This window comes from Euleptes europaea, chromosome 4, assembly GCF_029931775.1.
Source record: "Euleptes europaea isolate rEulEur1 chromosome 4, rEulEur1.hap1, whole genome shotgun sequence".
Classification (NCBI taxonomy): domain Eukaryota; kingdom Metazoa; phylum Chordata; class Lepidosauria; order Squamata; family Sphaerodactylidae; genus Euleptes; species Euleptes europaea.
In genome coordinates, this window is record NC_079315.1 from 63,611,453 (window position 1) to 63,638,779 (window position 27,327).

At 44.2% G+C, this 27,327-nt stretch overlaps 1 protein-coding gene across 1 annotated transcript in view; it reads left to right on the forward strand.

Moving 5' to 3' along the window:
- FBN2 (fibrillin 2) overlaps window positions 1-27,327 on the forward strand; it is a 206,065-nt gene that overhangs the window by 27,843 nt on the left and 150,895 nt on the right. Inside the window, exon 5 of the mRNA XM_056847979.1 lies at window positions 8,637-8,732. Coding sequence (XP_056703957.1) covers window positions 8,637-8,732 — 96 coding nt within the window. The remainder of the gene's footprint in view (window positions 1-8,636; window positions 8,733-27,327) is intronic.

Below are 27,327 nucleotides of genomic sequence, written 5' to 3' on the forward strand. Positions count from 1 at the left end.
TCAACAGTTGATCCTGTACGCTTTCAAAGGTTTCTATTTCTAAGAAAATTTTAAGCTACATGGCGAGCTTTGACCTGAGGAGCGCTGGGATTTTGGTGGCAGCTCAGGTCAGCCAACGCGTTGCCCACGGAAGGATTGTGACTGGCATTGCTTCCCCCCCCTTTCAACATAGTAAAGTTGTGACCTGACATGTCAACACTACTGTCTCTCCCCCCCCCCTCTGCAGTGGAAAACCTAGAGCAACGCGTGTTGCACCTGGAGGAGGAGCGGCGCCAACCAGAACCACGGGGAACCTGAGGAGAACACAAAGTTAAAAATTGTTTTTATCTTTCTACATGTTTGGGTTACACTGCTGTTATCATGAGGTTTTTTAAATTGTTGAGTTTGAATAAAGAAAAATTTAATCTTTTGCATTAAACACATTTACTGATTAAGACAGATTAGGTTACAGACATTTCCCCAATGTGTCCCTTTTTTTTAAAAAAAGGTGAGAAGCCTCAAAGTTTAGCCTCTTTGCTCGGGCAGCTGTACAAAGCGTTTTATTTATAACAGTAATCCAATGTGGGGTTTTCAAGATTGAGAGCTAAAATTGACTAGTCCACCATGAGATGGTGATCAGACCAGGGGGGCCAACAAACACCCACGTTGAAACCGTTAAGGGAAGGCCTCAGAGCAATGGGGGGAGGGGTTTTATTGCGCCTGTGTCCAGGGCAGCCCTCTCCGGCGCAACACATCAACAAGCAGCGTGCAGACGGAGAAGCTTTTCAGTGTGCGTGCCCACGATGTCATCACTGGCCTTCCTGTTCAGGGACCCACCCCCCAACCCACAGAAGCATGCTGAACGTTGATGGATACGGCCCACACCATGCTGTGGGGCCTTTGGAGCTGGGGGGAAAACAGGGAACGTGTTCCTTTGGAACTAATGGGTCATGAGAGGCGTGGAAGCTCACGCAAAAGATCAGGCCCACACTTCAATTAGATGGCGCTCAGTGACGGTGGAGGCTTCCTGGATGGCTCACGCCAGAAAGGAAAATCTGACCTGTGAAGGAAAAAAAAAAGGGGCACATGAAGAAGGGAAACTGATTGCCAAACAGCCCCAAGTCTGCAGAAATTAGTCCTTCAGTAATGAGAGGTTTTTCTCCTCCTGCAAAATCAGATCGGGGACGATGCGTGATGCAAGCTTCTGGACTTGAATCAGGAACAGTGGTGGGGAGCAGACCAGAAGTGGCTGCAGGCCTAATTCTTACACAGACGTTCTTCCCCCCACCGCCCACTCCCAAAAAGTAAAATGGCAAGTCATGAGCATTGCGCGTGAAGGGGTCCCCCTTATGCTCCGTGTTGTTCGAAAGTGTGGAGAGAATTCCTGACCTGACACATGACTGTTGGGGGAGAAAACAGGCGGGGGAGGCCATGACTCTGATAAAGTCTCACCTTTCTGTGCCTGAAGCTTGGGTGGAGTAGAAGCCTCCAGGATGGCACCCAGCAGAAAGAAACACCAGAGCTCATCAGGGATGCAAAAAATCATACAGAGAAGGTGATTAGACAGGTGAGAGAGCTTTTTGAGTTTGAGTCATTACTCTAGATTTAGACCTCATTTTGGGTTGTCAGGGGTCAAATAAGTCTGGAGAGGGGAACTGATGCTCTATCCTGTCCATTTTTTAATCGGGAAAGAGCGCTTCACCCAAACCCCACCGACACAGTCCACGAGGACATGCGGTGACAACACGCTTGTGCTCACCTCATGCTTCCTCAGTGTCCAGGTCGGGGAAGCCAAACACGGGCAGGTTGACCTTTAGGAATGCCAACTGCTCAGCGTGCCAGGGTGCCAGGCTTGCACGTTGTGGGCGAAGAACTTCACCCAAATGTGAAAATAGGCTCTCACTCTGGACGCTCGTTGGAGGGCAGGAGAGGAGCCTCTGGGCCACGAGAGCGAGGTCCGGCCAGACTGACTGTTTCGAGGCCCAGTAGCTCAGCGGACACGTCATCTGCGACTCGTAGGGCTCTGAAAGGTACTCCCTCACCATCGCTTCTCCCGTGTCCTGTCTCCTGCTCCTAGACAACACCTCGGAGGGGCCAACTGCCCACTCGATGACGTCCATCTCCATCGAGGTGGTGGCCTGCAGGGGGACGGCACGAGATGATGAAGGCGGGGGATGGGCAACAAGGGAGTCGTCCCCCTTCTCCACCTCCTCAGTGGCAATCCCCCTTTGGGCCCGCAATCGCTCCACACGCTCGGAGAGCTCGTCTCTCCAGCGCAGAAGCTCGCTGGAACGCTCGGCAATGCTGCCCTTGATGCGCGGGTCACACATGCTTGCCAACATGTAGACCGGCTCCTGGGCGACAGGCAGCAGATGGTTGGACACACCGTCCAGAAGCCTCTTCACTAGGCCAGGCAAGGCTGTCATATCATCTCCACGTTCCTGGTACTGCTGCAGAAAGGCGCTCATCCTCGCATGGAGCCTGTGGGCCATGGGGGTGAACAGAGCCAGCATCGCCGTGTCAGACGAGAGCATCTCTGTGCAATGCTTGAAGGGCTCAAGCACTTCCACAGTCTGAGCGATAGTCTGCCACTCACGTTGGTTGAGCTGCCGATCAGACCCCACGGAATCTGATTCGAGAAACAGTGCTCTGAGGGCCCTCTTCTGCTCCACCAAACGCTCGAGCATGGCGTGAGTGGAGTTCCAGCGCGTGTCGACGTCACCCTTCACACGGTGCTCGGGCACGCCTTCTCGGACCTGCATCTCACGCAGTGTGTAGTTGTCCTTCAGAGAAGTGACTCGCAAGCTGCCGGCATTTCACCATGAGCTTTCGGAAGTTGCGAGTCAACTCATCCTGCTTGGATTCTGGTTGGGATCCGAGGCCCAGGGCATCTTTCACCACGAGGTGGTGAAGGTGGGCCGCACAGTAGATACGTGCCTCAACGCCCAATTGCCCTGCCGCCGCCCTGATGTTGGCGCCGCCATCCGTCACCATGAATCCCATGGTGAGTTCCCTGCCTAACCAATTCTGTATGTGTGGCTTCAGGACGGCGACTATGTTGGCCGCCGTGTGCGCCTCCGCGAACTCCTCCGCGTGTAGCATGGCCTTGCAATAGCCGGCCCGGCGCCAGTCTCCCTGCCTAACGCTGCCCACCCCACCCCCACCCACGAGGTCCTGTGGTTGCCACCAATGCGCGGTGAGGGAGATGAAAGATTCTGCATTCAGACTTGTCCAAATGTCGGATGTGAAGTGCACAGTCCCGCCGGCAGCGCGCGACAGCTGCGCCCTCACATGCGCCTTTGCGCCCTCGTACAACGATGGCACAATGGATGTTGCCATCATATTGCGAGAAGGTAACTTGTACCAGGGCGCAAAGAATTGGATCAGTCTCCGGAAGCCAACCTTCTCTACAACACAATAGGGCATATCGTCCACGGCAATCATTTCGCCGAGCAGACGAGTGCCCTTTTTCGTGGCTGCTCTGACCCCACCTCTCGGCATCCTACAGACGCTATCCCCCACACCAAACATCTCTGAAAGAGTGGTTTGGCGGCTCTTTTCTACGGGCGTCGCAGCACGGGGCGCGATAGGGAGAGCACCAGACGATGGTGGTGCCCTGGCCGTGGGCCCCTTTGCCAGCGAAGTACCAGCCTGTCTCTCCTCCTGGAGCAGCACCGCGTTGTGGTGCTTCCGGAGATGGTTCCGGAGTGCGGTGGTCGAGAGATGCTTGAGATCTTTCCCTCGACTCACCCACGCCCTGCAGAGCTGGCACTCGGCAATGCGGGGATCATCCTCTGCCACCTGGAAATGCTTCCAGGCCGAGGATGTGAAGTGGCTCCCATGCGGCTTGTCCACGGAGGTTGCCGCAGGAGCAACCTGCCTGGAGGTGCTCGGGGCAGACTCGTGGTGTCTAGGGACCTTGCGGGGAGGGGACGGCGGGGGAAGGGTTTGAGATGGCTCCAGCACCAACAAACTCTTCCTCTTGCGACTCCTCCACCCTCTCCTCACATTCCCTAGTTCCCAAACTGCTGCTGGGAGTTGGAGAAGCAGGCAAAGTCGGCGGGCTGTCCATCGACCGTGCAAACTCCTCCACCACTCTTCTTGAAGTGGGGGTGAGATACCTCAATGCATCGGTATCAAAGCATTCAATCCCCAATTCCTCCCCAGACAGCACCCCCTCCTCCTCCTCCCGCTGCTGCGTGACAGGCTCCTCCACGTCAGCAATAGGAGGAACAGGTCTGGACAGCAGCAGCAGTCCCTCTTCCAGTGCCAGCATCACCTGTCTTCACCTGTGCAGGAATGGCAGCTGCGGAGGCACCCTCTGAAAAGTCGATCCGCCACTGCACCCTGGAGGGTGCCACCGAAGCTGATGTCCGCACAGGGCGGGGGTGAGCCGAAGCCCTCCCCTCCCCCCCTCTGGTCTTCTGCAGTGCTTTCCCCCCAGGGCCCCTGTTTCCTGGACGCCTGGCACTCATCTTTCCCCTTGGCAAAACCCAGAGGCAGGTGTGCTGGATCAACTCAGGTGGCACCCAAGCACGGTGGAGGGGGTGGGATGGGGGCGCGCAAGCCTCGGCGGCGAGAGGGTCCTCGCACCTCCGCACGGAGACCCCTCCTCGCCCTTCTCAAGCCAACCCGGGGGGGGGGAACCCAAGCAAAGCGACCACCCGCACAACTCAAAGACCCCAAGACAACCCAGAGGCAGGTGTGCTGGATCAACTCAAGTGGCACCCAAGCACGGTGGAGGGGGTGGGATGGGGGCGCGCAAGCCTCGGCGGCGAGAGGGTCCTCGCACCTCCGCATGGAGACCCCTCCTCGCCCTTCTCAAGCCAACCCGGGGGGGGGAACCCAAGCAAAGCGACCACCCGCACAACTCAAAGACCCCAAGACAACCCAGAGGCAGGTGTGCTGGATCAACTCAGGTGGCACTCAAGCACGGTGGAGGGGGTGGGATGGGGGCGTGCAAGCCTCGGCGGCGAGAGGGTCCTCGCACCTCCGCACGGAAACTCCTCCTCGCCCTTCTCAAGCCAACCCGGGGGGGAACCCAAGCAAAGCGACCACCCGCACAACTCAAAGACCCCAAGACAACCCAGAGGCAGGTGTGCTGGATCAACTCAGGTGGCACCCAAGCACGGTGGAGGGGGTGGGATGGGGGCGAGAGGGTCCTCGCACCTCCGCACGGAGACCCCTCCTCACCCTTCTCAAGCCAACCCGGAGGAGGGAACCCAAGCAAAGCGACCACCCGCACAATTCAAAGACCCCAAGACAACCCAGAGGCAGGTGTGCTGGATCAACTCAGGTGGCACCCAAGCACGGTGGAGGGGGTGGGATGGGGGCGCGCAAGCCTCGGCGGCGAGAGGGTCCTCGCACCTCCGCACGGAGACCCCTCGCGCAAGACCGTGGAACCCCAAACCAACCAACCACCCGCACAACAAAAACACCACCAAACACCCTCAAACCAGTTCCGATTGATGAACTCGGGTGGATCTCTCACAACTGCAACAATTCTGCTGGCTGGATCTCGCCACCAAAATGGCAAACACTGGGGAAGGGAGGGATGGACGGCAGGCGTTTAAAACTTTCTCTTGGCCAGTTCAAAACTTCAAATCAATGCTCTGATTGGCCAGGAGAAGAATCTGCTGGGCTACCATTGGCCGTGGGAGAAAGCGGCCGGATCAGCTCCTGCGCATGCGTCTCCGCCGAACCACCGAATTTGCCGAATTTACTCGCCGAACACGCCGAACATGAAGAGTTCGGACTCCCGGATTACTCTCATTTTGGAGTTCGGATCCGTCCGAACTGAAAAGCGCCGAATCGAGGAGAATTCGGTTGATTTTCAGTTCGGACCGAACCGAATTGACAGCCCTAGAGCAGAATACAAGAATTATCTGTAGCAGGTACAGAAACAAAGTTATTCAAAGTTCATAATAACTAGATCAGCTAAAGAAAGCACAACATGTTTTGAGCCACCCATGGTCCTTTTTTCAGGAAAATTGTGTGGATTAAAAACATACCGACTTTGATTTGTTGGGAGATATTTTCTTTTCTTCAAGATCTGTTTGGTATGTTATAAAAATACAAACTTCGAATAAACAAGGGAGTAAATAAGCGTGCTGGTATGATAATTTATTCTCTGTATATTGTGAAAACAACAGAAAATATTGTGTAGGTCTCTGGGAGCACAATTTCATTTTGTCTCTTGCTTATTCAAAGTTTGTGTTTTCTTGCTACACTTGTCCAAATTGACCTTGGAAAAAAGGGCTCTCTGGTCTGCTCTTCTTTTCTGCTCCATTCCCCTGATAAAAGGCTGGACACCCTGGACATCTTGAACTGATCCTTAAATTTATTTTAACCTTCGAATACATTTTTTTATCCATTCACTTATGAGCTGTTCTTGGGTTGCCATCTCTTAATTATGTGCACACATTGGTTATCACATGCTTGTGTCTTCATAACTGTTTCCCCTTAATTAGTAAAGAAGATATGCAAAGATAGGGTAATTTTCATCCTCCTTAGCATCACTGTTAAGAATTACAGGAGATATGTAGACTTGATTCCATCCATGGAGCATAATTTTTCTGTCATTCCCTCCTGTGTCAGCCCAAAGCCCCCCTGTCATCTTGTTCCTGGGGGTCCTTATCCCTCCAACTAGCATGGTGTACTGGTTAAGAGTGGTGGACTGTAATCTGGAGAACCAGGTTTGATTCCTTGCTCCTCCACATGACCTGCAGACTCTAATCTGGTGAACCAGGTTGGTTTCCCCACTCCTCCACATGACCTGCTTGGTGACCTTGGGCTAGTCACAGTTCTCTCAGAACTCTCTCAGCCCCAAGGTGTCTATTGTGGGGAGGGGAAGGGAAGGTGATTGTAAGCCACTTTGAGACTCCTTAAAGGTAGAGAAAAGCTGGGTATAAAAACGAACGCCTCTTCTCAGAAACAGAATTGGGGGATGGGGGATTTCAGTCTGCTGTAAGGAGAAAGTGAGAAGGTTTTGCCATAATTTCCAGGTTTTGCTAGCACAGTTTTTCAGTCTCAAACATATGTGAGCCTTGATTTATGTAGAACTGATTTTATGCCATTGGCATTTGTTCAACAGTTTTAAAGAATTAGCTATTTTTTCTTTCCAGTGTTTTACAGCTAAAGTCACACTTACTCTGATCTGGTCAAAAGAGGCCTTTACTTCATTACTTTTCTTTGCCTCCTCTTGCTATCTGCATATGTGTTTCTGGTCTGGGTATTTCCAGACTCTGTGGCACTGCAGACAAATATCATTGTCCCCTGAGGTGTTTAGATATGGAAGGGAGAGGAGCGGGTTCTGCTTGTTTTCTCAGAGGCCCAGTATGAAATCTTAGGGGTTATAAAAAGAAACTTTTTGAGAGAATGTATGCCTTTTACATAAGTTAATGTATTTGTGATTTTATCATCGTGAAATATCTATTTCAAATAAATTTGCTACATTAATTCACAAATATAATTACTATAGAGATTCTTTTACAGTTCTTTTTTTTCTACTGAAAGAAATTATAGCTTGCAGTTTGTTTCTGTATTATGTATATTTTTGGTAGGGGAAACTTTATGCTGTATTCATGTAAGAGTTTTTTAGTGCTAAAATAGCATATTATTTTCATGATTGGTTTGTTGTAAGATTTTTCTGTTCAGCTATTAAAAATGTACCTTTGAAAAACTGATGCAACTTGCAGGGAATGTTTCCATGGCATTTTACAAGGTTGAATATATGTGGTCACCCTCCATATTGTCTTTTGCTTAGTTATGTCAGAGACCAGGTTTATTAGCAAATTGGACAAATTCATAGACACTAATTATGACAGATAGTATTGTGAAAATCAAGTGGCAGCCAAGTGTAGAGCATGCCTGATATCGGTGAGTTCATTGATTTAAGTGGATTAAAACCTGCTATTTGGATGTATTCCATCATGTTTTAATCCCACTTTGACAATAGATATTTTCCCCATTTCATACTGGATCTGTGTGTGTATATGAGTGTGCTGCCGTCTCTACTCATCCATTGCAGTAGACTTTTGGTTATAAAAGCTCATGTTCCAACAATCTTTGAGGTTACTTGGGACTTACTTTGGAGAAAATACTTTTGTGATCATGCTGCATATTGTTATAGGAGTTTTGCTGAAAGTGATGATTATAGCTGTTCTTTTGGAATCTGTTCATACTAAGTTCCTCTTTTTTTCTTCCTGTCACTATGTAACAAAAGTGCTAGTTGATAGCAAGCACAACATATATAATAAAAACAGATACTTTCTAATTATATATTGCCTTTATATCATACCGTTCTTGCTTGCAGAACTCAAAGTATTGATCTTCCATCCAGGCACTGATAAGATCCATGCCTACTTAGTTGAGGAAAGATTAATGTATCAGCAGGTTTTCTGAATCATGCATCTTCAACCATAGCTTGGGACGAACTGTTAAAGCTATGTGAAAGCCTCTTTGCAGATTTGGCCTGATTATTGTGTTGGATGATGCCTTGGGTACCCTGAGTTGGGGGGAAAGGTGGCATAGAAATGTTTTAAATAAAGAAATTATAATTAATAATAATTATGATTAGAAATTATTAATTTACTTATGCAGTGCCTTAAGTAACCTTTCAGTATAAATAAGTTTCATATTTTTTATGTTGAACACAGCTGTCTGTGAAAATGGGTGCCAGAATGGTGGTCGTTGCATTGGGCCCAACCGATGTGCGTGTGTATATGGATTTACAGGGCCACAGTGTGAAAGAGGTAAGTATTTATTTTTTAAAAGGAAAAATTAAAGATACCTAAAATCTGAAGACATGCAATATGTTTATGTATCTGCACTGAGTGCATGTGTGGGAGGGACTTGTAACGTCAGAATCTATCTGCCTTCTAAATATTTGCATTATAACACCAGTACATAGACTATGGTGTTCTTTACACACAGGGTCACACTTGTGTGGTTTTCCTGTTACTGCTGTGGCCACAATAGGGTAGCAGAAATAGGGCTTCTACATGGCAAATTCCCCTTCATTTTCTCTGCCCCAGTCCTCTGGTACAGGGCTTCTTAAACTTATTCCACTCACAACCCCTTTTCGCCTTAGAAATTTTACATTTTCCCCATCCGAATTCTTAGAGCTCTACATGGGGGCTTATTTTTGAGTTTTAAGAATTTGGATGGGTAAATATGCAACTAGAGAACAGCAAATCCAAGGCAAAACCTCCCATGCATCAATGGCCATACAAGTATGTGTACATTCTCTTCCTACGTGATTGTTCATTCCAGTTGTAAATTTCAGAAAACTTTTAAGTGAAAAGCCAGTTGAAGAACAGACCTCAGTATTTCTTTAAGTTATATTAAGTCTGTACGTTCAACATACTAATTGTAATTCAGATGACATTCAAACACTGCTTTGTTTAGCAAGCAGAGCATTTATATTAATGGATAGACTTTAAAGGTTTGGGTCAGCAAGTTGACACAAGCCATCTAAGGAGGAAATAGTAAATAATCAACATGGTGCACAGGTGTTTATTATTTCGGATTTAAAGGAAATGTTATCAACAAAAGTAAAATGAATCCTTTATTTCATAGCTAAATAACAGCCAGTAATCTTTAGATCAGTGGATGCAGGTCTCCAATCAGTCCAAAAGACTCTTCCTGATTTTTGTTTTCCAAACAAAACAGAAAAATCTTCACTCACTGACAGAAGCCACCGATAGAGACAGACAAATTTCCCTGGGGAAGTTCCAAAGTTTTGGTGCCACAAACAAGAAGGCCCTTTCTGGGGTTGCCACTCATCTAACCTCAGGTGGCAGGGGCAACTGAATCTGCACCTCTGAAGATGACTAGAGTGTACTGATTCATAGAGGAGGCAATCTTTAAGGTATGCTGGCCCCAAGCTGTATAGAGCCAACACCTTGAAGCAAATTGTGAGTCAGTGTAAATGGAACAGGACTGGAGTGATATGGTTTCTGTGACCCACTGCAGTCAACACTATTGCCACAGCATTCTGTACCAACTGTAGCTTCTGGACAGTCTTCAGAGACAGCCCCATGTATTACGCAGTGCAGTAATGTAATCTAGATGTTGCCAGGGCATACACCACAGTGGCAAGATCTTTTGCAGCTGGCTCACCAGCTGAAGGTGCTGAAAGGAGGCCCATGTCCAGAAGCACCCACAAGCTACAAACCTGCTCCTTCAGGGGGAATGCAACCTTATCCAAAACAGGAGATAACCTATTTCCTGGGTCAGACATTCCTCCCACCAGTAGCACCTCTGTTCTGTTGGGTTAAGTTTTAGTTTGTTAGCCCTCATCCATTCCAAACTGTCTCCAGGCATCTGTTCACAGTTTCCACAGCCTCCTTGGGATCTGCTGGTAGCGTGAGTTAGAGCTGAGTGTTATCTGCATATTGGTGGTAACTGCCAAAATCTCCAGATGATCTCTCCCAGTGACTTTACATAAAGATTAAAATGCCTGAGGGACAAGAAGAAATACTGGGGAACCCTGTAGACCTGCAGCCTTTGAAGTAGGACTGGAACCACTGCAGAACAATCCAGAAGGCTACCGTGATTGATGGTATAAAAAGCTGCCAAGAAGTCCAGTAAAATTAACATTTCCTGTTCATTTCCCAGCATGTCATTCGCCAGGGCGACCAAGGACATTTCGGTCCCATAACCAGGCCTGACAACCCATTTCATTCAGAAATCCCTGAAGTTGTCCAGCCATGTCCAGCCATGATATTTCTTTCTGGGTTTTCTAAATATTCGTTAGAGACCTTTAAGAAGGCGAATACAGGATGTCTTTCTGCAGGTATTGCTTGCTTAGTTCCCGTGAACTTGGCAATTAAGGTCACAGAGCTTCCTAGTGAGCCCACATTGGTGATGGCTCTCTATTTAGAAATATGTAAGTTCTATTTAGAATTACATAAATTATCTTTGATTATAATTAATTCCTGCATTCCACCAGTAATGCATTAATCAGATCTGGTAAAATATTGGGGTAAATTGTACAAGTTTATCCAGAAGATTACCTACTTGTACCCTTCAACGGCTCTTATACTGGCAGATCTACATGCCTGTACTGGCAGAATTAATTAGGATTTACACCCTTAAAAATTTGGGCAACAGTTATCAAATAATTCCATCAGATGTTTCTTTGAGTCATGCAAACCTAAGGAGAGCAAAATAAATAGCTCTGGAAAAAGGCTTGCATTCCTTATTGTTAAGAATGGTTTAATTCTTAAAATAAAATAATCATGTAAATGGCTGCCTTGAAATGACAGAGAAGGGACTACATGTGTAATTGATTATTTTATTGAGTTAATAGAGTTGTTGAATGTAATCGAAACTTTATGTGTTACTGACTACAGAGGGAGTGACCATCTACCCTTACAACTTTTATTAAACTTGCAAGGACATAAATTTTCCTCATTTGCTTTTTATTATCGATGAAGTGAAAATTGTGATAATCTCAGTCCTTTAAAATGGAATAAAGATATTGAGAAAGCAGTGGTGAGATTAATGACAGGTTTTGAGGCCAGACAAAATAATAATCTTTTTGACTCTGGGTTAATTGAGGCTGTTTCAACCACTGTATACATCCCATTTGCAGAACGAAGATACCTACAGCTGGATGAATTGTGAGGAGGGGTTGTATGATTGTATGGCAATTAATAGGGTGATCCATTATAAACACAGGAAATTTAGGTCATACAACAGTAAAGAAACACTTATAGAGTTGCTCTTGCTTAAGTGTGAATTTTAAAAGTTAGTAAAAGCTAGAAAAGGGTGTGTGGTGTTGGATGAATGGAATTGTTTGATCCGGGCAGTAAATCCAAATACTAAAATATTCTGGAATATAGTGGTGAACAAGTTAAATTGGAGATCTCCTGTGACTTTCTATATTCCTCCTAACTGCTAGGAAGAGCATTTTACAGCTTTATTTGCTGCAACCAAGATGGATACCAGTGATATTCCAGTCTAATCTTTTGAGATGGTTGAATGGCCTTTAATAACTAAAACAGACATATTTTTTTTTAGATATTTTTATTGATTTTTAAAATTATCTGGGGATACAGGAAAGGAAAAAGGGTAAGGGAAGTGTAAAGAAAATACGTTTGTTACCCCCTAACATAGTTTGCTTAGTCATCATTTTTTAACATATTGTATTTAATCACCAAAATCATTTTCATAACATTTAAAAGAATCTATTACTGTTTTCTAATCTTGATAAAACAGACATTAAGGGTCTAATAAATCAGATGAGAACTGGTAATGCACCAGGTCCTGACTTGATTGCTCCTGAATTTTTCACTCAAATGCTGATTGGCAGGCAGAAATTTTTACCCATTCAGTGAGACTGGGTTAATGCTTAGGATATGGCACTATGTGATAATGGTGCCAAGCTAAAGGGTGATCCTTTAGATCTGGATAATTAAGTACAGGTAATGGTCCCCTGTGCAAGCACCAGGCCATTCCTGACCCATGGGGTGACGTCACATCCCAACGTTTCCAAGGCAGACTTTGTTTATGGGGTGGTTTGCCAGTGCCTTCCCCAGTCGTCTTCCCTTTACCCCCAGCAAGCTGGGTACTCATTTCACCGACCTCGGAAGGATGGAAGGCTGAGAGTCAACCTTGAGCCGGCTGCCTGAAACTGACTTCTGTCGGGATCGAACTCAGGTCGTGAGCAGAACTTTTGACTGCAATACTGCATCTTAACACTCTGCGCCACGGGGCTCCTAATTACCATCCATTAATTTGTTATCCGTAGTGGGAAAGCTGTATAATTCAATTCTTTATATCAAGTTATCAATCTGGTTGAAATAGGCAGTTCTGGGTCTAGAACAGGCCGGATTCTGGAAGGGTATTAGTGCTGTTGATCATTGCCACATCCTCCAGTTATTGATAGACAAATATACTAACTTTAATGAAGGATTGCTGGTGGTGGCATTTATAGACCTCAAGGCTGCTTTTGACTCAATACCTAGAAAGAGGCTCTGGGATAAGTTAAGGAACACTTATGGACAGAAGATTATTAGTTTTGATGCAACAACTCTGTGATTCTCCTGCTCAAGTGAGGTGTGACCCCCCCCCTCCCCCGGTTAACTGTCAGGTCAAATTATGTTGAATAAGGGTGTGAAGCAAGGTTGCATCTTTGCATCACTGCTATTTAATATTTATATTAATGATTCGTGCTCTCCTGTCCCGTAATTATTTCCATTTACCATACTTTGCCTCCCTTAAGTTGCCAGCACTACTATATGTTGATGATGCAGCATTGCATTCAAGATCAGAAGTGGGAATGCTGGCCTCGACTGGGGTCAGGGCTTTTTCTGCCCTGGCCCCACCTGGTGAAATAGCCTCTCTAGTAAGACCAGGGGCCCTCAGGAACTCAAAGAGTTCTGCAGGGCCTGTAAAACAGAGCTATTCCACCAGGCTTATGGTTGAGGCCAGCTATGGTTCCCTATATATAAATGCTGGCCTGCCTAACCTCCCCACTGCAGTAATATCTTTTCTATTCAATCTGGTATTTATTCCATCTGCTTGGCTAAGTTGAAGTTTGTGTTTTACACTCTAGAGGAGCCTTAGGTAAACTAGGATAATGTTTATATGATTTTATAGGGAACTTTTAAAATGTTTTAATGCTTTTACTGATTTAATAGGACATTTATATTTTGTAAGCTGATCTGAGCCAGGTTTTGGTCAGGGAGAGCAGGGTAATAAGTGGAAATAATAAATAAATAGGTGCAATCATGTCAATTGCCTGTGTCATTTCCTCTTTCCAGAGGTCAACCAGGGCAGTGACAGGAGTGCCAACCATATCAACAAGAAAATACCCTAATGCCACCTGAAAGCCAATTAGATCCATCAGGCTTTGAGGGCAGATAATCTTAATTGATCCCCACCCCTGCAAAGTCTTGGTATCCCTGTAAATGTAATTCCCAGCAAGTAGCTATCTATCTATGACAAGGGGACCATCTTCAGTCCCCTCCCCACCTTCAGATCACCTTCTTCTTGCCCAGAGCAAAAAACAAACAAACAACAGATCAAGAGTGCTGCCTGCAGTGTCTGGGACCTGTTATATTACCTGAGACATGGCCGTGGTTATCATGGAGATCATGAATCCTGAGCCACTCCAGACAAGGTAGCCTCAGCATGGATGTTGAAGTTCCCCAAAACAACCAAGCCTTGGAGTCCTCAACACCACCTCCAAGACTACCTCCACCAGCTGAGACAAGGAGGCAGTTGTGCAGTGGGGTTGGGTGGTACAAGAAAATTCCAGTCCTGTCTTGCAATCCCAATTTAATTTTGAAACTTGTGCACTGTTAAAGGTATCTTATCACACTGGGGTCTTCCAGGATTTCAGTTACAACTCTTTAGATTTGACCACACCAGTGCAGTGTTTAAGATTGATCGAGTGCAACCTATGGATATACATATTGCACTTCAGTACTTTAAGAAATGGCACTGCCTGGGCCATGTAAATATTGGAAAGTTGAAATCTAATATGTTTCTATTTTCGTACATGCCAGAATCACTGGTTCCTGGGTCATACATCAAAGGCATGCAAATACCATGTGATTATGGTCTACAGCAAGAGTGAATAGTCTTTACAAGACTATGTTGGTTGTGTGAAGCTCCTATAAAGATTTGTATTATTCATCTGTTTCCATGTGGTTGCCAATATCTTCTAATCAATATTTACTTCTTGGAGCTTGATGTTTAAAAGGCAATTAATGACCCGGCAAGTTATTCTGTTTCATTCAACATTGCTGTGGTTTGCAGACATATGCAGGTTGGAAAGTTTGTGTGATAAAGTTTTTAAAAAATAAAATTAATGTTTTAAAAAGTTTGTGTGATAATGCTATACCTAGAGAAGAGAGTGCAATTGCCATTCTCATTAAGAATGGCTGGGAACTGGGCAGTGGGATTTGCATCTCACTTCTAACTCACTGCTGCTCATGCACCCTTAATTCACTCTTTTTATTTATTTGTTTGTTTATAATTAATTAATTAAGTGACTAAAACATTTATACCCACCTTTACTTAACTGACAATATAGTCAATATAAGAGGGAATTATAGGTGAAGCACTTGCAGGCTGTGAGAGGAAAATAAAAATCCAAGATTCTGGTGACTCCTGTTGAAAATTAATAGCTTATTTGTGATCTCTTAAGTGTCTATTACCTCACAAACCACTGGGTGTGATTTAACAACAGTTGTGGCTGTTTGGGCAAGTTGGACCTTAAAGGGCTGCTTGTGACCTTATTCCCCTTAAAAACTATTGAATGCAGCTGATGCGTTACTGAAGAGCTTTGCAGCAATACCAGTAGTCCTCTAGTGCAGGGCTTCTTTAACCTTTTCCACTTGCGACCCCTTTTCGCTTGAGAAATTTTTATGCAACCCTGTGTATGTAGGTATATAAAATAGGTATACAAATCAAACATTTACTGATAATAAATCATAAAGAAATTTATTTTAAAACAATTCATTGGTATACATATAATTTTACCATTTTCTGTTGCCAGATTTTTCACAACCCCCACATTCAGTTTCCCCATATGGGGTCGCAACCCACAGTTTAAGAATCTTTGCTCTAGTGCTGCTGGTGGAAGCTGGTGATAAGATCCTATGTTCCACTTGGTTTGTGTAGCAGAGTATAGGTAAAAGGTAAAGGTAAAGGTCCCCTGGGCATTCCTGACCCATGGGGTGACATCACATCCCGACGTTTCCAAGGCAGACTATGTTTACGGGGTGGTTTGCCATTGCCTTCCCCAGTCATCTTCCCTTTACCCCCAGAAAGCTGGGTACTCATTTTACCGACCTCGGAAGGATGGAAGGCTGAGTCAACCTTGAGCCGGCTACCTGAAACCAACTTCTGTTGGGATCAAACTCAGGTCGCGAGCAGAGCTTGGACTGCAGTACTGCAACTTACCACTGCGCCACGGGGCTCTCAGCAGAGTATAGGAACAGCCCAGAAGTCAGGAAATTTTAAAGTTCATTCATGATCCATTTCTGATTTTGATTAAAATATCTATTTATCTTTTCCCCAACAACTGGAACTGAATACATTTTAAAGATAATCATGCTAGGAAAAGTTGAAGGCAGTAGGAAAAGAGGACGACCCAACAAGAGATGGATTGACTGTATAAAGGAAGCCACGGCCCTCAGTTTGCAAGACCTGAACAAGGCTGTCAAAGATAGGACGTTTTGGAGGACATTGCTTCATAGGGTTGCTATGAGTCGGGAGTGCCATGATGGCACTTCACTCACACACACATTCTTTCCTCCATATGGCTGTTGTTTGTCTGTTGTTGCTGGCTTTCAGCACAGTTGTTGTGCCACCTAAGGTAATTATGCTTGTTTGTTTGTACTAGGAAAGATCAGCTAGGACAATGGAAATAATGAATGGAAAGTTGAAAGAGGCTCCCACTAAACTAAAAACATCTGAAAATAATCAAATATAATAATGAGAGAATTTTTTTTCCAGTTTAAAATTCTAGCATGCGTAAGTTAGACATCTTTTGTTTTTATGGGAAATAACTTCTCTTGTGCTGGAATTGTCTGAAAGCCTGAAAATTACAAGTAAGCCAAACAATTCAAATGTTGCTATGGCTTACCCTATGTGAAGCTAATATTTAATTTAAATGTCCTATAATTACTATTTGATTGGTTTAAAGAACATGCTGCATGTTTGCTTTTATTAAGCATGTTTAAATTCTACTTCATTAATGGCCTATATTAAAATAACATCCTTAAATATTAGGGAAAAATCAGTATTGTTGTTTTTGGTATTGTTATTTTGCTTTAGTTTTTGAAGGTCAGAAATATGCACACTCACCCAGTATGTTAAAAGCATGTTATATATTTTTTAAAGCACAACTTCTCAAGGTTTTCCCTTCCTTTGAATAATCCTTCACCATTTCAATTTAAACTTTAAATGTTTAGCTTATGTTATTTGATGACTACGCACTTGTTATAGTTGACCTGTTGTACAAAGCCTGTGCCGGAAAACTTGGGAGGCAGGTTAAATTCTCTTAGATATTGCTCACTCATTAAAGTCAATGGCTTTAGAAGGGTGCCCCGTGGCACAGAGTGGTAGGCTGCAGTACTGCAGTCAAAAGCTCTGCTCACGACCTGAGTTCAATCCCGCCGGAAGTCGGTTTCAGGTAGCCGGCTCAAGGTTGACTCAGCCTTCCATCCTTCTGAGGTTGGTAAAATGAGTACCCAGCTTGCTGGGGGTAAAGTGTAGATGACTGGGGGAGGCAATGGCAAACCACCCCATAAACACTGCCTAGTAAACGTCGGGATGTGACATCACCCCATGGGTCAGTAATGACCCGGTGCTTGCACAGGGGACTATTTTTACCTTTTACTTAATGCTGTTTAAAGTTAAACTGTTAGATTTTTAGATTAAGCCCACTGGTGACAGAATGCAATTTGTTTTCTTGTCTGTCTGATATTAAGATCATGGCTTTGTTGTAGTGTGTTTCTACTCTTTTAAATGTTAGAGTTCCAGGGTTCCAACAACATACAACATATGTAAATGGGAAGTAGTGTAGCATGCTGCAAAGGCCTGCTGCGCAAAATAAAACCACTTGCAACTCAATTGGTGAGAATATTTGTTTTGAATCTAACCAGACTTTTCCCGACAGCAGCCTGTATTTAATGCACTCAGTTTCACAGATTTGAGGCTCTCAGATGCCTGGATGGATTTTTATACTGCTCCCTAATTTTATTACTTTATTTTTAGAACATTTGTATGCTGCCTTTCTACCCAAATAGGGTCCCCAAGGCAGTGAACATTAAAACATTTCAACATTAAAATGTTTAAAATATATATAAAAAAATTAATAAAACATATAAACACATGTAACACCAAATGGTGTTATACAATTTATAGTTGTGTGTTTATACCTAAGCGTGCACCCTAATTATCTTTTTGTTGGTGTGCGGTGATGAGCCATTTTATGTCACCTTGCCAACAAAAGACATTAAAGCAACAATTTAATTGTTAAAAGAGAATAAGAAACATTCCAAGAATGCTGATCTACCTCAGTGGAATTTTCAAGGACAGCTCTAGATAAGCTAAAACATAGAACTCATAAGAACCATTTTGTGAAAGTTTTTGTGAGTTGCTTGTTATTTCCTGGCATGTGCAGAAGTTGTTTTCACAGAGTGGAGCTTAGAGCTTAGCTTTATTTTAGCAAGACCTATAAAACTAGCTCTCCCTGGGTCATATCATGTATTTAGCCCTACCAAATCTAAGGTAAATCTCTTGTGTTTGTGGTATCAGGTAGAATATAACAGAGGACATGACTAGTATAATGGGTATAAATTACAGGTATTGTGATATTATTTTGTTGCACCACTAGTTCATGATAGGGGTTTGATAGTAATTCACATAAAAAACAAAATGTAAATTGTATGAAAGTCAGTGATTAAAGTTAGTTTTCTTAAATAGTGCCCACCATGTAGTTTACTTGAGATCAGTAGAATAACTATAAGCGTACAAAAAGGACTTAAATGTTTTCATTAACTTACACAAGTGCATAAAACTTAGTTGTATTTGAGTTGTATTCACTGTCTGAAGGCAACTTCCAATGTATTTTCCCCAAATGTATTTTCTCCGATTTAGTTTCACCAAAAAACTTACCTTTGTGGGGTAAGAAATCATTGTTTCAAAACACCAGATCCTGTCAAACAATGAGCATTATTGATTACTCCCCCCACCCGCATTTGTGCTGTTATTTTACTACCTCATGTGCTGTTCTGCACTTGGTGAAGTAAATGCTCCCCAGTAAAAAAGGATCACCAACTGGCCTGAAGAAAAATGCAAACTGAGGGCCATGGCTTCCTTTATAGTGTCAGTCCATTTCATGTTGTTTCTTCCTGCCGCCTTCATCTTTTCCTAGTGTTATTGTCTTTTCCAGTGACTCTTGTCTTCTCAGAATGTGACCAAAGTACAACAGCCTCAGTTAAGTAATTTTAGCTTCTAAGGACAGTTTGAACTAGAACCCACTTAATAGAACAGTTTGAAATAGAACCCACTTATTTGTCTTTTTGGTAGTCCATGGTATATGTAAAACTCTCCTCCAACACCACATTTCAAATTAATCAGCTTTCTTCCTGTAGGCTTTCTTCATTGTCCATGGCATGAATTATCTTGATCTTTGTTGTGACACATTCTTACACTTAAGAATTTTTTCTAGCTCCTTCATGGCAGCCCTTCCCAGTCTCAATGTCCTTTAATTTTTAAATTTATTTTATTTTATTGATATCCTGCTCCTTTCCTGGCAAAGTCAGGCTCAGAGCGGCTTACAACAAACAAGGCAACCATAAAAAATTAGAAAATACACACCTTTTCATCGATTCAATAAAAATGATAAATACATTAATAAAATATTTCTGTTCAGGTTTATCTAGCAAGGCACCCCAACATTTCTGATTTCTTGGTTGCGTTCTCCCTTTTGGTAGATGATGGAGCCAAGGAATAGAAAGTCTTGAACAATTTCAATTTCCTGATTGTCAACCTTAAAGTTGGGTAATTCCCAAGTAGTCATTGCTTTTGTCTTCTTGACGTTCTGCTGTAGTCCTGCTTTGGCACTTTTCTGCTTTAATTTTCACCAGTGGTTGTTTCACTGTTTTCTACCAGTAATGTAGTATCATCGGCATATATCAAATTGTTAATGCTCCTTCCCCCAATTTTCACTCCACCTTCCTCTAAATCTAATCTAGCTTTCCTTATGATATGTTCTGAATAGATTGAAGAGACAGGGAGAGAAAATGCATCCTTGGCTAACACCTTTGCCAATTGGAAACCTTTCTGTTTCTCCACATTCTGTCCTAACAGTAGCCTCTTGTCCAGAGAACCGGTTGTGCATCAAAAACAACCAGATGCTGTTGCACACCCATTTCCTTTAAACCAGCCATAGCTTTTCATGATCCACACAGTCCAAATCTTTGCTGTAATCTATGAAACACATGCTGATTTTCTTCTGAAATTCTCTCGTATGCTCTAGTAACCAACATAAATTTGCAATATGATCTCTAGTTCCCCTTCCTTAATGAATTCAGCTTGAACATCAGGCATTTCTCATTCCATATATGGTAACAGTCTTTGTTGTAAGATTTTGAGCATCACTTTACTTGCATGAGAAATTAATGCAATAGTCCAATAGTTGCTGCAATTTTTGATGTCTCCTTTTTTTGGAATTGGAATGTAAATTGATCGTTTCCAGTCTGTGGGCCATTACCGTATATACCCGTGTATAAGCCGACCCGCGTATAAGCCGAGGTGCCTAATTTTTCCCAAAAATGGGGAAAAATTAGGCACCCGCGTATAAGCCGAGGGTCAGCTTATAACCCCTCCCCCCCAGCAGGCTTACCTTCGCTCCAGGCCCGGCGAAGGTGGCGGCGGGACCCCCCCCGCGGCCGCAGAAGGCCCTTCCAGGCCAGTCCAGGCGGGGGGGAGCCGGGTGCGCCCGGCGGAGGAGGAGGCACGGCCTTCCCGCATCCGCAGGAGGCCCTTCCAGGCCGGTTTAGGTCTGGGGGAGCCGGGTGCGCCTGGCGGTGGCACGGCATTCCCGCGGCCGCAGGAGGCCCTTCCAGGCCGATCCTGGGCGGGGGGAGCCAGGCGTGCCCGGCGGCGGCGGCAGGGCCTTCCCACGGCCGCAGGAGGCCCCCACAGGGCGCTCCTGGCCAGGGGAAGCTGTGCGGGCCTGGCAGCGATGGCGGCGGTAAGTTCCCCCCTCCCTCCTCCCTCCCTTGTCTACCGTATTGACCCGCGTATAAGCCGAGGCCGGCTTTTTCAGCCCTTTTTTTGGGCTGAAAAACTCGGCTTATACGCGAGTATATACGTTATTTTGTTTTCCATATTTGCTAGCATATTCTCATTAATATTATTGATGGACTCCATTTCTGTGGCTTGGAATAGCTCTATTGATATCCCATTTGCTCCTGGTGATTTGTTTCTCCCAATTGTTTTCAGTGTGGCTTTCACTTTACTTTCTAAAATTGTAGGTTCTTCTTCAGAAGATTCTTCTTGGAAGGAATCTTCATCCTTTCATCTCTTCTGTATATTGTTCTCCAGTGTATTGTTCCCACCATTTCTTTATTTTGTCCTGTTCAGTTGATTGTTCAGCGTCCCTAACCATGCTTTAGATTTCCCCTTGATTTCTTGATTCTTGTGGTACAAATATCTTGTTCTTCCATTTTGTTGTTGTTGTTCTCTTCTATTTCTTTACAGTGGTTATTATAATAGTTCTTTTTGTCTCTACGTGTGAGTCACTGGAACGCTGCATTTAGACTTTTGATTCTGTTTCTGTCACCTTTTACTTCTCGTCTATCTTCAGCAATTTTAAGAGTTTCCATCGAGGCTTTTCATGTTGTTTCTCTACAGGAGTAATCTTTGTGCATTCTTCTTTAATAATATATCTAGTTTTAACCCAGTTCACATTCACCTGAACTTAGTAAAGCAAATTTCTTCAGGAATGTTGCTTAATTTGCATTTTGGCACTATGAATATTTTGGTGTTTAGCTTTATTCTAATTTTTGATATTAACAATTCATGGTCTGTACCATAGTCAGCTCCTGGTCTCGTTTTAGCAGAGAAAATAGAGCATCTCCATCTTCTGCTTCCGATTACGTAATCTATTTGATTTCTATATTAGCTGTCTGGTGATATTGACGTAAACACTTGTATATTTGGTTGCCTGAAACATGTGTTTGCAATGAACAAATTGTTGTCATCACAGAATTCTATGAGTCACTCTCCTGCTTCATTTTGTGGTCCTAGCCTAAATCTATCAACAATATTTGATACAGCTTTGTTTACTACTTTTGCATTCCAGTTACCTATATGATCATCAGCACATCTTGTTTAGTTTTGTGATCAGTTTCTTCCTGGAAGCATAAAAGCATTAAATTTCTTCTTCATCAGTATCTGTGGTTGGGGCAGAAACTTAAATGATGGTTATGTTGATAGGCTTTCCCTGAAGTTTGATTGATATTATTCGGTCAGACTTTGCGTTACAGCCCATGACAACCTGTGCTACATCTCGCCTCACTATTAATGCAACTCAATTTCTTCTGTTTTTGTCATTCCCTGAGTAAAACACTTCAGGTGAAAACGCATGGTCGCTTTAGCCTCCTTTATTCCCTGTTTCAGCCAGGATTCAGCCAGGATCAAACGTACGTTTGGTGAAATGCATGCGTTCTATCCTGGCTGAACCCTGGCTGAAACAGGGAATAAAGGAGGCTAATGCGACCATGCATTTCCGCCCTTTGTAATTTTCTGACTGAAAATGTCCTGACCCAGTCCAGTTTACTTCATTTACTCCCAGGATTGAAATGTTTAAACATTCCAATTCTCATTTTAAAATTTCAACCTTACCATGATTCATGCTTCTCATGTTCCATATATTATTATTTGCATCAAACAGCTTTGGACTTTCCTTTTGCATCCATTCACATCAACAACTGAACATTCTGTTTGCTTTGCTCCATTCTCATCATTAAGAATAGTGCAACTCATATTTGCCCTCCGCTGTTCCCTAGTAGCTGACTGAGTGCCATCCAACCTGGGGTACCACCTTCCAGCACGATATCTTTTTTCATTTTAGATTGTCTCATCACAGGGTTTTCGAGGTAAGGGTTGGTAAGAAGTGGTTTACCGTTACCTTATTCTGCGCAGTACTAACCAGGGTTAGTTGTAGCGGCACTGCCGTTGTCTATGGACTATCCTCCACCAGTGTCACCTTCTACTACTGCTGCTGCCCAGTAGCTAGCTTTCAAGGATTCCTCTGCCCCATCACCATTGAAGTTGTCTGTTCTCATCTGCTGATGTGGCCGTTGATCCCTGAAGGGGACGGGCACATCTTAGTCTGGTGTCTCAGCTGTCACCATTCTTCTTTGAGTGACTCTGCTAGGAGTTTAACCTTGTGACAGAGTCTAGACCCCTTACTGTATTGCTCTCAGCTTCGTTGACACACACAGATCCAAAAGAGGGAATAGAGGCTTAATAAGATATTATTTAACAGGTGATGTTTACCTTCATTTCTAATTCTACCCATTAAGGTCTGTTAAAGGACCAGACTTTATTTTTCTAGGTAAGTTAGTAACAATAAATGTGTGACAACCTACAGACAACTGTAACACTTCACTTTAACACTGCTCTGGCTCAGTTTTCTTTGCAGAAAAGCAACGGGATTTTGTTTTACCCCAATGCATTACAAAAAGCACTCAGTTATCATAATCAGTAGATTTTTGAGGGGTTGTTTTATGCCCCAGCTGTTTTTCTATTTACAAAAAAGATAGGTAGCTTTATTTTGGGTATATTTTTTACTAATGTGCTGGGACAATTTCCTAAAAGGACAAAATTATTGACTCACTTCTCTGTTCATTCAGCCTACCTAAAATGTAGCCAGAGTGACTTTTTACTCTCATCCTAAATATTTGCGCAAGCGTATTTGCCATTGATGCTAAAGTGACATCGTTGCAGTGCTAATTTGGTTTGGAATATTTTTTCTCACTTTATATTCATAGTATTAGCTAGGCAAATATAGAAATGTCTATTTGAAAAGCCAGAGTGATGTAGTGCTTAGAATATTGAACTAGGATATAAGAGACACAGGTTCAACTCCAAACTCTGGCATGGAAGCTTTTTGGGTAACCTTGGGCCAGTCATGTGCTGCATCTGAACAGTTTTCAAAGGCAAAGTATAATAACCTCATCTTAAATGCAGATTACCAGTGTTCATCAGGGTTTAAAAGTCACTAAGCAGGCTGTAATATATAACTTATATTCCATATGACCGAATTATTACCATAGCAACAGAGGACAGAAATAAATTGTGAAAGTCATAACATGACACTTATCTGTGATCAAAGAAAATATGATGAAATTAACTTTTATTTATGTTAATTTTATCCTTAATTTAATTACATTCAAGTAAAAATTGTCATCAGCCTAAATGTGGTATGTACTAAGATGTTCTTCTCTGTGCTATGGTAATAAATCATATTACCAGTTTTTAATTGGTTGCTTTGAAATGCCATTGAAGGTATGTGTCTGGAGAATATCTGCAGATTCTTGTAAATGTGGGCTTCTAGCTCTGATACACTGGTGACATGCTTCTCACTGCCCTCACAAGGAGTTCAACATATGAAATTCATACCCTTGTCCTTAATTTCATAGGACAATAGATGATATCTTAAATTCCCCCCCCCCCATGATAGCAGGAATGATTTAAATGAAACTACCTCGGCAAGTCAAGCACATCCAGAGAACGGTCTAAAAGCTGTCCCTTTGTTAAAGCTAAAAAAGGCTTAGTATGAACCAATGTTTCCTAAAGAAAGGACAGGATATAAAAAATAAATCCTAAGGACGTTGCTTGAAAGTGGCCTGCTTTGAAGAAAAAGAAACAGGCCAAATGCACCATAATGAAATATTTGTGTAACAGGAAGGAAATAGGCAGGATACAGTTGATTCAAAATGAAGTAAACCAGAGTGCAGCTGTAACTACTATTTTTTGGTGAGGGTCTAGAAGTGTAGGGCTGAGTTTCCAGGAAACATATCTTCATTTTATTCTTCATTGTGGAAGAAACAGAACTATTTTGTAGAACACAGAAAAAAATGTAACAAAAGACCTTGTTTTCATTATTTAGCAGTAAGTAACTAAACACAGTCCAAGTTGGCTGTTTGACAACATGCAGACTGGAACAAAATTAAGACAAACCTAAACACAGCAGTGGAGCAGAGTTAACAACAGCTCAGGGGTCTTTTGATAAAGTCCCCTCTTGACTTACAAGCATGTCAGTAGAGGGGCCACAGCCATGGTAGAGCATCTCCTTGGCATGTGGAATGTCCCCAGCATCTCCAATTAAATGAATCAGTTTCTTCAAGTAGACCATTAAGCTGAGGTTAGATGGCCATCTGTCAGCAATGCTGATTCTGTGAACATAGGCAGAGCATGAGAGGGAGGGCAGGAAGGGTTGCATCAGTGTTTGGCTCTTGTGGCCCTTTCTTACATGCCCAGGGTAATGTCAATTGCCACTTGGGGTCAGGAAACAATTTTTCTCCAGATCAGATTGGCCAAGGATCCTGGAGGGGTGCTTTTTTATTTTGCCATCCTCTGGGCATGTTGTAGGGGTCACTGGGGGTTTGGGAGAAGTAGTTGTGAATTTCCTGCATTGTGCAGAGGGTTGGACTAGATGACCCTGGAGATCCCTTCCAACTCTATGTCTCTATGATTTTTTTGTGTATTACATGCATTTGGATGCTGGGATCATGGCCTCACTCAATTTTTTTAAACCTTCAGTGTGTCCTCATATGACTTGTTTTTGAAATCCTTTTGTAAGAGGTCTCTGAATGCTCTCCAACTTGCTTATATTTTACTTAAACTGTTTCAACCGAGACCTACCTAATATAGCTTTCAGCCTCGTTATCTGCCAAGATTTGCCTGAAGTTGTTTTTGTTATTGTGGCCTGTCTGGAAAGAGGCTTGGACTTTATAAAGCTGAATATAAAAATTAAATGTACAATGTGGGTTCATAGTCTTCACTTCAGCAGCAAGAAATTAAAGCCAAAACTATGTAGAAGTTTCATTGCAGACTCAAATTCTGAATTCTGAAACACTCTGGGGGGGTTTTCACGGAGGTTTGCAGCGGTTTCAAGTCTAATTACCGCGCTGCTAATTTTTGATTTTTCATGACAGCTTCGGATTTGGCCAAAAAAATCGCGTCATCCCCGCGTCTTCTCAAACCTGTGTTGGTGCGATCTTTGATTTTGCCGTGCGGTTTTTGCCACTGGGCTCCATGAAAATTTTTTCCTAGTTCAAACTTCACATCAATTTTCCCCGCCCATGCCGGCTAATTTCTCCTCCCCAGTGAACGGCGATTGGTTGGGGGAGTTTCGCGCTCGTACAAGAATACCGTCCTTTTTGCTGCCTGCCTGCCTGCCTGTGTGGAGTCATGGCACTTCTCTCCCTCCGTCCTGGAGGCAGGCGGGCGGGCAGGCAGCATGCCTTCCCCGCCCCTCGCCCGGGATGGGCCTTGGAGCCGGGCCTACAATTCCAAGCCCAAGAGGACGCCGGACGGACGGCTCCAGGGGGAGGCCAGTGGGGCCATGCCATGTGGGGGCGGCTCAGTCTAGGGCAGCTGGACCCGCGGGGGGTTGTTCAAGGGAAGGGGCTGTTGGCCCCCCCAACCCAGCGGGGAGGGGAGGGGGGATTTTTGAGAATTTGGATGGGAAAAATGTGCATCCTGAGAGCAGAAAACCCAAGGCAAAACTCCCTCCCATCACCATTCTGAAGAGGGGCGGCCTGCTGCTCTGGGTCTCCCTCCTCTCTCTCTCTCTCGATGCACTGGGGCCGGATCGGGGCCGGCGCACAAGCCAGGGGGCTTCTTTCCTTTCCCCCTCCCATGCACATGGGCTGGATCAGGACCGGCACGCCAGCTAGGAGCCCTCTCTCCTCTCTCTCATGATGCACTGGGGCTGGATCTGGGCCGGTGCGCAAGCCAAGGGGCTTCTTTCCTCTCCCCCTTCCGTGTACACGGGCTGGATCGGGACTGGCACGCCAGCCAGGTGCCCTCTCTCCTCTCTCTCATGATGCACTGGGGCTGGATCGGGGCTGGCACGCAAGCCAGGGGCCTTCTTTCCTCTCCCCCCCCCCATGCATCCTGTGCATCCCCAACCTGGTAAAATAATAGAACAAAGGAACTATGGAAATCTTGGAAAAGGGGGAGAGCAATGTGTCCAGTTCGGCATGCTGCGAAGGGAAGGCAAGGGAGACTGTTTGGTCATTAATGCATGGGAGCATGATAAATAGAAAAATTATATCAGGAAACCAGAGGGACTGGTGCTTTTTTTATTTGTATATGAGTGGGGGGACATACTCTGGGAAATCGCTTTAATGTAAGAGGTTTATGCATGGGAGGTTTTGCCTTGGATTTGCCGCTCTATAGATGCACCTTTTCCCCATCCAAATTCTCAAAATCAGCCCCCAGGCAGAGTTTTGAGAATTCAGATGGGGAAAATGTGCATCTAGAGAGCAGCAAATCCAAGGCACTCCTCTTGAATCGGCACAGGTTGGAGATGCTCCATTCCCACTTTCTGCTAAACACTTCTCTGGGCACATGGATGCAATTCCTGCCCCCCCCCATCCTGCCTGTCATTGAAGGGCAATGGGTTCCACACTTATAGAAAATAGAGGGAAGCTTTGAGGAAAGCGCTGCCTTGCCTCCCCCCATTGGAATCTGACTGTTCTAAAAGCAGAACAGAGCAAGGGTGGAAGAAAAATGTAGGGACTGGTGCTTGTTTTTTGCGCTGGGGCCGTGCCCACAGAGGTGAACTGCATGAGGTAA